Here is a 13,336-nt window from a genome sequence, read left to right on the forward strand (position 1 = left end):
TGGCTGGAGTCAGGGCTTTATGCTTTGGCTCTTGGTAGGGTCACCCACACCAAACAGGTCAAAGGGTAGTGGTCCAGTTGTTACAGAAAGAGCAACAAGAATCCTTCCATACAGACAGAAGTGGAGGACCCTCATTGTAGCTCTAAAGACCAGCGGCATAATGGCAGCCAGTAAGTACTACATGCATTTTAATTTTATTTTATTAATTATTGATTATTTATGGCAATATTTTGTTCCATGTGCTGTGTGGGTGCTCCGTGGACCAGAGGAACGTTGTTTCATTTGGTTGTACAGTCAGATCACAATAAACTTGACCTTGAGGATGCCCAAGGAAGCAGCTGTTAAATACAAACACCATTTAAAGTTCACATCGAGTCCTGGGACAGTCTCACGACTTCTTTTGCACATGGGCACAATCGTACTTCCCCCGCACAATCTTGAGCTTGACGCCGGGCAAGTCCTGTGTCCTCCCCCCTTCCACCAGCACAATGTTGTGCTCCTGGAGGTTGTGGCCTTCTCCAGGGATGAAGCAGATCACCTCCTTGCCGTTGCTGAGCCGGACGCGGGCGCACTTGCGGTTGGCCGAATTGGGCTTCTTGGGTTTGCGGATCATGGTTTTGAGTACCACACCCTTGAGCTGAGGGTGCCCAAAGGTGGCGCCCAGCTTGCGAGGGGGCCTCTTGGGTTTGCCCGCCTTGTGCATCTGGTGGAGGGTGGCCATGCGCCGGCCATTCTGCCACTGAGCTGCAGAGGGCAACGTAAACACTGGTGACGGCAGCACTTGCTGGAGGAGGGAAGTTGGTGAGGAACCTGCCAACCTCACTGCCCCTGGAGGGAAACAGAGCAAAGTTACTGAAATAGTTCCCCACAACTATTGGGGAATTTAAATTCAGTTCATTAAATATAATACTTCTCTCTAAAACTAAAACTATAATCTCTCCAGCAACAAGGACAAAAGGCGACATTCATCACTGAGGTCCCTCACACATGGGAAATGTTATTGCCACCATCAGGGAGAACTTACAGGAGTGCTAAAGACCTGGGTTTTAACCTTTAATTTTACCAGAGGGAAAAAATGGCTGGAGTAACTCAGTACTTTAATGCAAGGGTGCATATTAGGTGCGTCAAAAAAACAAACTTGCAAAGATTAGTGAAATTCGTAAAAAAAATGCTAATATTCACAAAAAGATATCTACAAGAAACACAATAATAGCTCCATACTTATTCCTGTCCAGTGTGAACTCATGGCTGCCCCCATCTCTCTCCCTTACTGAGGGCGATTCAGCTCCTTTTTTCCCACTCCAGCACATACACCATCTTTAAATACCCACAAAGTTAACTTAAGACTTAACTTATAAATTAGAATATGATGCACCCCACAATGTAGTTACATTAAAAAATAAACAGAAGTATCTACCTTAAATACAGTATGCAGTGTAAATGTTGTTTGAATACTGTACTTACGGTAGATACATCTGTTTGTGAGAGTGAGAGGCAGTAGGTTCAAAGGGGGATGTGAGGAGCAAGTTTTTTTATTCAGAGTGGTAGATGCCTGGAATGGTGGTAGAGGTAAATACATTAGAGGCTTTTAAGAGATGTTTAGATAGGGGCATAGAGTGAGGAAGATGGAGTGATATGGCCATGATGTCGGGAGAAGGGATTAGTGTTTGGGTGTTTCTCATTTGTATTTTAGCTGGTTTGGCACAACATTGTGGGACAAACGGTTTGAACCTGTCCTGTACTGTTCTATGCTCTATAAATCCAGACACTGTGGAACTACTGGGAAATGACAGCGTCAAACAGCAGGACGCTGAACACAATTACAGTTATGTACAAATAAAGAACAAAATTCAACTAAACTTTTGTGTCAGACTCTGAATGTATGCAGTGGGTTAATTATGAGAATATACCAGAAAAGACACTGAAGTGCCTACACTCACCACAACAACAGCAGAATGACAAGGCAGGGTTTGTTTGTGTGTGTAATCCATCACAAAGCGCTTGCTGAAAATGGAGAAACCAGTCAAGTGGACCATCACTCATCACTAATGAGGCAATCTCCATGCTTCAGGACTATTGGACTATTTTTAACTGACTAACTAGCAGATTTTCAAGAAGGCTGCCACAGACACCTCCACGCCCTGACCCACCCCTCCACACCCCCACCCACCTCTACTTTATAACTTCCTATCTGTCACCTTATGTACAGACACTCCTGTGTCTAGCGTCACCTTATGGACATACATTCGATGTATATAAGCTATATGATGTATTTATATTTATTGCATTTTTTATAGTTATCATTGTGCTCTTTAGCTTATTCTGTTTTTGTTGTACTATATTGGATCCAGATTATTTCATTCTTCTTTACGCTTGTATACTGGAAATGACATTAAACAATCTCGAACACTCAATGTTTTAGGAAAAGTTTCTTCCGCTCCACCATTTGGTCCATGAACACCACTTCACTATTCCTCTTCTGAACCGTTTATTTCACTATGACTTGCGCTAATGTTTAAGTACTGCTGCCCAAAACAGCACTTTTCACAACGTCTGCCAATGATACTGAGTTGGATTCTGATTCTCCTAAAACTCTAGCTCAAGGTCTCTCTGGGAGGGCTCTTGCTATTGCTTGTATGGTGGAGGGTGTTTCTGTTGGTGCAAGTGGGGGGGGGGGTCAATGCTCTGCTGCGCGTGGGAGGAGATGGGGCTTTGGGCGTCTAATGCTTCTATCATTCATTCTATGTTTTGTGGATGTCTGTGCAGAGTAAGAATTACTGTGTACGTTCTCCGATAATAAAATGAACCATCTGAACCCTGTGATTCTGCGGTCCTGATCCTTGGCAATTCCATATCCAAACTGGCTCAACCACTCACTGTGTCCAGGGCCACTGGGGAGGGGCAGTAACCTTTGTTAGTGACGTCCACGTCCCACAGGAAATGTATTTACATATTTTATCAGGCTGCTGTTCGAGATGCCCAAGTCACCCCTTCCACTGGATTTTGGATTCACACTAGCATGAAGCAGTACGCAACCTGCTAATCACCGCAGCCACAGCTGACCAATGCCCTTCACCGTCACCAAGTCCCTCACTTAAATCCACCGCTTTTTGCTGAAGGCAGTCTGTGACAAAACCTCTCCCTGGCTACACAATTCCAAAGATTCACTATGCTCCGTCTTCAAAATTCTCCTGGTCCCAGGCAAGCCTGAGACTGAACCCTGGGCTACAAATTTCCAAAGGTTCACCACACTCTGACTCTGCAATCCTCATGATCTCAGATGAGCCTGCCCTTCATTCTGAGACTGAGCCCTGGCTACACAATTCCAAAGGTTCACCACACCCCGAGTCTGCAAATCCTCATGAACCCAGGTGAACCAGAGATTCAGCCCTGAGGCCAGACTCCTCAGGCGAAGGGAACATCCTCTGAGAGCTCCAGAGAGACTGCAGATGCTGGAAATCTGCAGCCACCCTGTTGGACCCTCTGAGAGCTCCAGAATGCAGAGAACCCCAGTCTACTTTCCCCCCTGACTACGGAAGCCCACCCTCACAGAAACCAGCGTGGTGAATCTTTGCTGAAGTCCACCCATTCACAGGTCAGCACGTGAAACATGTCTGACCCAGGAGCAGTCTCAGCAAGGCCTCAGGTAAACCTGCAATTTATATATTGAGTTCCCCAGGTCCACAGTGGAACTGCAAGCCAGGATTCTGGGATCCATTCTGAATCTCCACAGGTAAACAGGCAAAGGTAATAAAGTGCTTTACACTGACCAACCAGTGATGAATATTTGAATTATTAAGTTGGATTACATTGTCTCGATGGTGGGGTAGAACTTGCTGCCGATTCTCGAGTCAGAAAAGCTCAGAGTACAAGTGACACAGCAGCCTGTACCATCATAATCAGTGAGTTGTTTTGTTGGTCTCCCATCACTGTAAACGGGTGACAACTCTCTGACTGTTGTTAGGGAGAGACGGAGCCTGTGACATGTCGAATTGTTCAATAGTTTCAGTTAGACTGCAGACTAAGGTCACTCTTGGGGGCTTTGTTATTGCTTGCTTTGTGGGTCATGGATGCTGGTGTGAGTGGCGGAAGGGCAGAGGGGGCTTTGGGGCTCTTATGTTTCTGTCATTCATTCTTTGTGGTTCTCTTGTTTTGTGAATGTCTGTGAAGAGAAAGAGTTTCAGGTTGTATACTGTATACACTCTCTGATATTACATTTTGAATTTATTTAAAATCTTACATCCATTCCATAATGTGAGGGAGTAAAACTGTTTGTGTTATGACTCCATTGCAATGTACAGACATATAAATTTAAAAGTCTAATGGCTTGTAGAAAGAAGCTGCCCTGTAACCTGTTGGTCCTGGCTTTAATGCTGTGATAGCATTTGCCAGATGGAAGCAGCTTATATCTGGGGTGACTGGTGACCCCGATGATCTTCCAGGCTTTCTTTCTGCACCTGCTGCTATAAACGACCTGAGTAGAGGGAAGTTCACATCCACAGATGTGCTGGACAGTCTGTACCACTCTCTTCAGTGCCATAATCAAGGTTGATGCAGATACCGTACCAGGCAGCAATACATCAGTCAGTAGGCTCTCAATGGTGCCCCTGTAGAAGGTCTTGACGACTTGGGGGCCCATGCTTCTTCAGTCACCTGAGGTGGAAGACGCTGTTGTGCTTTTTTTGCCATAAAGCTGATGTGTACAGTCCAGGTGACAGCATCGGTGATGAGTATACCGAGAATCTTGAAACTACTCACTCAGCTCCAGGTCCATTGATGTTGATCAGGCCAAGCCTCTCTCCGTTCTTCCTGTAGTTCACAATAAGCTCTTTTGTTTTTTGGATATTGAGTAAGAGGTTGCTATCCTGACACCATGGGGTCAGGGGGACAGCCTCTCCTCTGTAGGCTGGAAACAAGGCCGATCAAAGCTGTGTCAATTGGAGCTGCGTGTGGCAGCACTGTCGTGGGTGTAAAGGGAGTAAGAAAGGAACTCGGAACACAACCCTGGGGCACTTGTGTTGAGGATCAGAGGGGCAGAGGTGAGGGAGTCCATCCTTACACCGTTAGCATTAACGGTAAAACTCTTGGCAGTATGGAGGATCAGAGGGATCTTGGGGTCCGAGTTCACAGGACACTCAAAGCAGCTGTGCAGCTTGACTCTGTGGTTAAGAAGGCATATGGTGCATTGGCCTTCATCAATTGCGGGATTGAGTTTATGAGCTGAGAGTAATGTTGCAGCTATATAGGACCCTGGTCAGATCCCACTTGGATTACTGTGCTTGTTTCTGGTTGCCCCACTATAGGAAGGATGTAGAAGCCATAGAAAGGGTGCAGATGAGATTTACTAGGATGTTGCCTGGATTGGGGAGCATGCCTTATGAGAATAGGTTGAGTGAACTCGGCCTTTTCTCCTTGGAGTGACAGAGGATGAGAGGTGACCTGATAGAGGTGTATAAGATGATGAAATGGCCAGCACAAGAGGGCACAGTTCTAAGGTGCTTGGAAGTAGGTACAGAGATGTCAGGGGTAAGTTTTTTCTGCTGAGTGGCGAGTACGTGGAATGGGCTGCCGGTGACGGTGGAGGAGGCGAATACGATAGGGTCTTTTAAGAGACTCCTGGACAGGTACATAGAGCTTAGAAAAAAGGAGGGCCATGGGTAACCCTGGGTAATTTCTGAGGTAGTGACATGTTCAGCACAGCTTTGTGGGCCAAAGGGCCTGTATTGTGCTTTATGCTTTTCATATTTCTAAATCACCATATACGGCCCTGAGATTCATTTTCTTGTGGGCATACTCAATAAATCTATAGAATAGTAACCATAACCAGTGCTCTCTTCAACAAGAATCCTTAAAGTGAGGAGCTTCACATCCAAGTTACACCCGTTCCCCTTCAACATCCATTCATGGATAGGGACGGGGCAATATCTGCCATTCCTACCCCAAACCAACTCAACAACCACCAGAACGTCAGCACTTGCAGGCTGCCCTCAGTATGTGCTCAGTCACTGACTCAAGCATCACTTTTCACCATCCGTCTCGATGTTCATGTGATAACTAAATTAATCTGAACCAGAACTTCCTGACTAAATCTCTCACCTGCAGACAACGAAGAAACCCAGGTCCGAATGGTACCCACAGCAAACATCTCTTCAGGTCTGTAGAAGGAAGCCTAACGTTTTCGGTCCTGCGCAGTAAGGGAAGACAGATCAAATGAGAGGTGGGCGAAGTGGTTTGCTGAGTTCAGCTTCAGAATCAGAATCAAGTTTAATATATATAAAATAGTGTGGAAAAAGTAGTGAGGCAGTGTTCATGAGGTCAATGACTATTCAGAACTCGGATGGCAGAGGAGAAAAAACTGTTCCTGAATTGTTGAATGTGTGCTCCTGTACCTGCCCTGATGGTAATAATGAGCAGAGGGCATGTCCTTGGTGATGAGGGTCCTTAATGATGGACACTGCCTTGAAGCTGTCCTGGAAACTACGGAGGCTGGAGCTGAGTTCTAAGCAGACAGGACAGAAGAGCTCAAAATCATGGTGGTTTTTTACAGATGACCTGTGTAGCTGAGGCCAAATTAATACAAATAACCAGTGAATTAGTAAAACACTGATCATCTAGTGCTGAGGAAGGGCAGATTTTCCAAAATGTTAGCTATTATTCCTGTCAATACAGCCACTGTTAATTCACTTTTTTACGGTCACACAGTAGTTTAATAAATTCTTCAGAGGGTTTAAAAACTAAGGGAATCAGTGCCTTCTGGCCATAACCTTTGGTACCTTTACAGATTTGTCAACCTCCATTTTAAATATATTCAATGACTTAGCCTCCACAGCCATTTGTGGCAAGGAAGTCTACAAATTCACCACTCTGGCAAAAGAAATTCTTTCTCACCTCCATTCTAAATGGATTTCCCTCTACTCTGAGGCTGTGCCTTCTGTACCTAGACTCTCCCACTATAGGAAACACCATCTGCACATCCACCTAATCGATGCATTTCAATATTGATAGATTTGAATGAGACACCACCCCCCCCCCCCCCACCAATTCATTCTTCTCAACTCTAGCGAGTACAGGTCCAGAGCCATCAAACTTTAACTCTTTCATTCCTGGGATCACCTCCTCTGGACCCTCTCCAACGCAAGCACATCCCAGATAGGGGCCCAAAACTGCTCACAATATCCCAAGTGTGGTTTGACCAATACTTTGTATTGGTATCAAACCCTTGCTTTTATATTTTGATACCCTCAGTATCAAACCCTTGCTTTTATGTTTTGATCCACTTGAAATGAATGCTAACACTGCCTTTGAGTCCCTATCACCAACTCAATCTGCAATTTAACCTTTAAGAAATCCTGCATAAGGACTCCCAAGTGCCTTTGCATCTCCGATTTCTGAATTTGCAAGGATTCCCTTGTCCAATCATCCCTCCCAACCCTTATCCCTCCAAGCAGTTTTCCTCCCTCTCTCAATCTCCTTGACAACCACCGTACCTCCCTCACTCTCTTCGCAGGCCACCTCCCTCCCTCACCCTCCACACCAGCAACTATTCTTCCTCCCTCACTGACAGCCACTCTCCCTCCCTCTTCTCGCAAACAGCCACCCTCAACACCAGTATCATCCACAACCTAACCGAGCAAACCTGAGAATTCATGTCCCAAATCCCTCTCCCACACTTCCTCCTCCCAGCTGGATTTGACGGTTTAATTCTTAGATTAGCCTATTTAATTGTTCTGCAATTTAACAATTAATTTTCTGCTTGCATTTTAAGTAGTTTTTTAATATGTGTCTAGTGGTTATACAAACTATAGTTCTGGAAAGTTCTGGAAGTTTCTTTGTTCTGCATGAAGTGAAGAAGTGGTTTCTCCCTGGTTAGCTTGGTACTGCATTTTTCGAATGAGTACTTTCTAACTGGTTGTCCCTTATCTACAAATTTGAATGGAATATTCCTTATCACAGTAGTTTAAAAATAGCTGTTTTATGCTAGATGATCTCTTTTGTTTTTCTCTTTTCCATAGTAGACCCGTCACTGTTGTGTTCCTGGTCTCTCTGTTCTATCAGCCCTTAATAAAACGACTGTGAGTCAACACGTGTTGTGCCTAAACACAAGAGATTCTGCAGATGCTGTGAGCCTAGAGAGAAGATGTTAGAGGAAGTCAGCAGGTCAGGCAGCATCTTTGGAAAATCGACATCTTTGGGCCAAGACCCTTCTTCAGGACTGGAAAGGGAAAGAGAAGTTGCCTGAATAAAAAGGTGGGGGGAAGGGGATTGAGGCTAACTAGAAGGTGATAGGTGAAGACAGGTGGGTGGGAAAGATAAAGGTCTGGAGAGGATAGGAGAGAGGACCATGGGATAAAGGGAAAGAGAACAGGGCTCGGGGGAGGTGATGGACAGATGAAAAGAGGCCAGTGTGGGGGATAGCAGGGCAAGGGGAAGGAATTTTTTGTTGACTGGAAGGGGAAATCAAATACAAGGTGTTGCTCCTCCACCCTGAGGGTGGCCTCATCGTGACACAAGAGGAGGCCCTAGACCGACAGGTGGAGAGGAACGGGAATGGGAATCGGAATAGCAGTTAAAATGGATAGCCACTGGGAAAATTTGCTTTTGGTGCATGGTGCAGAAGTGATCGACAATGCGGTCCCCAATTCATGACAGGCCTCACCAATGGAGAGGAGCACAGGACAACCCCTGCAGATTCACGGGTAAAGTGTTGCCTCACCCGGAAGGACTGTTTGGAGCCCTGAATGGGAGTAAAAGAGGAGGTGAATGGGCAGGTGTGGCACTGGCAGGGAGATTAGTGGGGATAGATGAATGGACAAGGGAATCACAGATCCCTGTAGAAACCAGAGAGAGGGAAGGAGATAGATACATGTTTGGTGGCAGGATGCCTTAGGAGAGATGGCTGAAGATGGAGAGGCTCATTGGGTGGTAGGAAGATGAACAAGAGAAACTCTCTCCTTGTTACGGTGTCAGGAGGATGTGGTGAGTGCAGATGTCCAGCAAAAGGAAGAGATGTGGATGAGGGCAGAATCAATGGTGAAGGCATGGAAACTCTGTTCTTTGAGGGAGGAGGATATCTCCTGGAAAGGAAATCCTCATCGTGGGAACAGGTGCAGCCGAGACAAAGGGATTGAGCCTTTTTACAGGAGACAGGGTGGGAAGAAGTATAATGAAGATAGCCACGGTAATCAAGTTTATAAAAGATGGTGCACAGTTTGTCTCCAAGGATTGGAAAAGGGGAGAGAGCGGTCAAAAACGGTTCAAGTGAATTTAAGGGCAGGGTGGGAAATTGGAGGCTAAGTTGATGAAGTCAACGAGCAGAAGCTGGGTCCATGAAGCAGCACAGGAAGAACATTGCCGGCGAACGGAGCTTGTCGTGCCTCTTTCCTAACTTCTAAACGAATTTAAACATCGTCCCCAATCCCCACCTGAGGCCCCCGTCCACGAGCTCCCCCAAACCCATTCCGGAGCACTCTCCCACCACCCGGTCTCCGCCGCTCCACTACCGGCACCGACAGTTCATGATCCTCACTAGCCCGTCGGAGTAAACTGAATCCCCGTCCCCATCCTCCCCCCACATCCCGCGACAATCGACCCACGATAAAATTCCCCTCCGTTATCACCCGGGGAGACCAACCACTAATCGACCCCGAGGCTCTTTTCCGACTGAACGCGGGCTCGAAACAGGACTAGGCCGCGTTGCGATGGCGACGGGGAGGAGGTGGACGGCGGCGGCGGGCGGACAAGAGGCGGGGCGACCGGGCGCGTTTTCGAAACGCGGTCCCGCTGAGCGCGGGCGGGGCGCCGGGATCTAAATCCTCAGTCTCGGCTCAGCCCCCGCGGGCCTCCCGCTCGCCCCGCCCGGCCCTATGGTCAGACCGGCGGCCGGGGCCGCAGCCGCAGCGCAGACTCCCGGACCGCGATGGAGGTAGGACCGCCCACCGCCGCAATCTGGGGAATGGCATGGTGATGGAGGGAATGAATGAGTGGAGGGAGGGAGGAGATGAGTGAGTGAGTGAATGCATAACTGGGAGGATGGGAAGGAGGGATTGAGTGACGGGGGGGGGGTGACAGATAGAAAGTGACTGTAGGAAGGAGGGGGGAATGAGTGACGGAGGGGATGAGTGAGGGAGGGAAGGAGGGATTGAGTGACAGCAGGGTATGACTGATGCAAAGTGTGGGAGGGAGGAAGGGAAAGAATGAATGAATGAGGGAGGGTATGAGTGATAGGGGGAAGGGATAAGTGATGGGTAATGGAGGGTGGGGATGAATAATGGAGGGAGGGAGGGAGTGTGCGATAGGGAGGGATGGATGATGGGGAAGGAGTGGGTGACGGGGAAGGAGGCAATGAGCAATGGAGGGAGGGAATGAGTGAAGGAGGGGATGAGCAATGGAGGGGGATGAGGAAGGGAGGGATGGAATGAGTGATGGAGGGAATGAGGAATGGAGGGGAGGAATGAGTGAGGAAGGGGGAGGAATGAGCGATGGAGGGAGGGAATGAGGAAGGGAGGGGAGGAATGAGCGGCAGGGCAGCCATGGGCGGTGGACAGAGGAAATGACAAACAGGTCGGAAAGTGGGATGATTGAGGGAAAGAGGGGAGGAAGGATGGAGGGAATGAGAGGATAGAGAATAAGGGTGGAGGGACTTGGAAAATGAGAAATGTGGGTAAAGGGAATAAAGAATGAAAGGGGGAAGATTGGGAGGGAGTGGGTAGGATAGGGAAAGGGATGGAGGAAGGGAATGAGGGGGAAGTGGAAGGGACTAAGTTTGAGGATTTGAGAAACGAGGTATTGGAGTGGAGGAGGGGTGGAACACATGAGGGTGAGGATTATTGTGACTGAATGAAGCCACTGGTAGATATAAAAATCTTTATTTATCACACACACACACACGCTGACAGCCTTTGAGGCACTCGTGGGAGAGCCGAGACGCCCAGACCCAACAATACGGCACATTTTTATCTGTTAAAGGGCAAAAGGACTCAATTTCTATAGCTACACTCACTACACTGTGTTCATGAGTTACATATAACTTTTCAAATATGTACCTGGATATTCACACCAAGACACCCAAAATCTAAGTTAATTACTAGTTAACCAGTCTCTGAGTTGCAAATGCAGATACGTCAGGTCATTTGGGCGTTTCCCAAGCAATCCACAATCCACAATCAGATCTGAGACTGGTTGCTGTGAAAATTAATATTTGTTATATTACATATCTCCAGAATGAGGGGAATGAGAAAGATGGATAATAAATGAGGGAATGGGGAAGATGATAAAAGATGGGGATAACAGTGGAAGAAAGGTGACAAGGAGAACAGAGAGATGGAGTGGTGGGAGGTAAAGGGGGACAGAATGAGGGGTGTACAATGAAGCAGGCAGCTGAGGGGAATAGGGAGAAAGGGAGGGAATAATGTAGGGTTAGTGGAGGAGGGATTGAGGGTAATGGGAAGACGATGAGGAAGGAAGATGAGGGTTTGGGAGGTCCAGGGAATGATCATGTAGGAAGGATAAAAAGACTGAGCTAAGCCAGATCAAAAGGAAGGTTCAGATTCATTTATTTATTTATCACAGGTGCATCGGAACACAGAGTGATATAATGAGGCCACCCTCAGGGTGGAGAAGGAACACCTCGTATTCCATCCGGGCAGCCTCCAACCTGATGGCATTTCCCCTTCCGCTGAACAAATCCTCCCCCCTCTCCTATTCCCCACTCTGATCTTTTACCTCTCCTCACCTGCCTCTTACTTCCCCCTGGGTCCCCTCCTCCTTCCCTTTCTCCTCTGGTCCACTCTCCTCTCCTATCAGATTCTTTCCTCTCCAGCCCTTGAGCTATCACGCCTTCATCTTCCCCTTCCCCGCAGCTTTTTATTCTGGCGTCTTCCCCTTTCCTGGCCAGCCCTGCTGAAGGGTCTCAGCCTGTTTACATTTTTCCCACAGATGCTACCTGTCCTGCTGAGTTCCTCCGGCATTTTGTGTGTGTTGCTGTGAAATGCATCGTTTGTGTTAACAGCCAACACAACCAAGAACGGGCTGGGGGCAGCACACAAGTGTTGGCACACATTCCAGCGCCAACGCAGCCTGGCTCAGCAGAACAACACCGAACACAACAAGCACAAAGCAATGACAGCAAAGCAAACCCTGTTCCTCCATCTCACCCACTTGTGCTTACACAGGCCTCTAGCTCCAAGGCAGGCCTCCAGAAAGAGGGAGGTGGATGGAGGGAATGTGGCAGAAGAGAATGCAGGGAAGGAGGGTGTAGGGAAGTGGGAATGCAGAGGTGAGGTGCTGGCTGGAGGTCTGTGCTATGGTCGGGCGTTTGCAGAAGGAGTGTGATGTCTTCGCCCTCTTTCAGTGACCTGGCCGTGGAGTCGCAGGTGAAGAGCCATGCCCCGCATCGGCGAAGTCTGGAAGTATGTGACGCGGAGGGACGACAAGTCCATCATCTGCAACGTGTGTGGTGCCCAGCTGGTGTGCTCCGGCAGTAGCACGGTGCTGCGGTTACACCTGCAACGTAATCATCACATCCACATCACAGAGGAGAGCGACGGCGGTAACCTGCCGGCCGCTGAAAGCACCGCAGAGAAGACTGCCGGTGTGAAGGAGCGGTGTCCGAAGATCACTGAGCTTATTGGCATTGATAGCTCTGTGAGTCTTTATTCCAAGTGTAAATGTGAACTGTGGATCATACGTGTACTGTGAGTCTTTAACCCAAATACAAACACGTGAACTGTGGATCATATGTGTACTGTGAGTCTTTATTCCAAGTATAACCATGTGTACAGTGGATCATACGTGTACTGTGTCTTTACCCAAAGTATAAACACGTGAACAATGGATCATAAGACATAGGAGAGGAATTAGGCCATTTGGCCCATCGAGTCTGTTCCACCGTTTCATCATGGCTGATACATTTCCCTTTCAGCACCAAACTCCTGCCTTTTCTCCGTATCCCTTCATGCCCTGACTAGTCAAGAATCTATTATCCTCTGTCTTAAATATACATAAAGACTTGGCCTCTGCAGCCACCTGCAGCAATGAATTCCACAGATTCACCACTCTCCGGCGAAAGAACTGGATGTACATAACTGGTTTGGGCACCTCATGGGCTGATATCAGGAAAGGAGGGGGTATTTTGTTTCCTATGGTGGGGGGTCCTTAATGATAAGAATGCTGCCACAAGAAAGCAGCATCCATCATCAAGGACCCCTACCGCCCAGGACATGCTCTCTTCTCACTGCTGCCATCTGGAAGAAGGTACAGGAGCCTCAGGTCCCACACCACCAGGTTCAGGAACAGTTATTATCCCACAACCATCAGGCTCATGAATCAGTGTGGATAA

The 13,336-nt window shown here is 47.7% G+C and overlaps 1 protein-coding gene and 1 long non-coding RNA gene across 2 annotated transcripts; one reads left to right on the forward strand and one right to left on the reverse strand.

Annotated features, from left to right (window-relative positions):
• Window positions 1-180: 180 nt before the first annotated feature.
• On the reverse strand, window positions 181-9,472 carry mrps12 (mitochondrial ribosomal protein S12). Its single transcript, XM_059984997.1, has 4 exons — window positions 9,423-9,472; window positions 6,097-6,184; window positions 1,941-2,004; window positions 181-828 (listed from the first exon to the last, which is right to left on the reverse strand). The coding sequence occupies exons 1-4, from the start codon at window positions 9,455-9,457 to the stop codon at window positions 389-391; spliced, it is 627 nt and encodes a 208-aa protein (XP_059840980.1). The 5' UTR covers window positions 9,458-9,472; the 3' UTR covers window positions 181-388.
• A 164-nt stretch (window positions 9,473-9,636) lies between these two features.
• Window positions 9,637-12,729, forward strand: LOC132402232 (uncharacterized). Its single transcript, XR_009514851.1, has 2 exons — window positions 9,637-9,922; window positions 12,350-12,729. It is a non-coding gene; the product is annotated as an uncharacterized LOC132402232 (long non-coding RNA).
• Window positions 12,730-13,336: the final 607 nt, after the last annotated feature.

Source organism: Hypanus sabinus, chromosome 11 (genome assembly GCF_030144855.1).
Source record: "Hypanus sabinus isolate sHypSab1 chromosome 11, sHypSab1.hap1, whole genome shotgun sequence".
Taxonomy (NCBI): domain Eukaryota; kingdom Metazoa; phylum Chordata; class Chondrichthyes; order Myliobatiformes; family Dasyatidae; genus Hypanus; species Hypanus sabinus.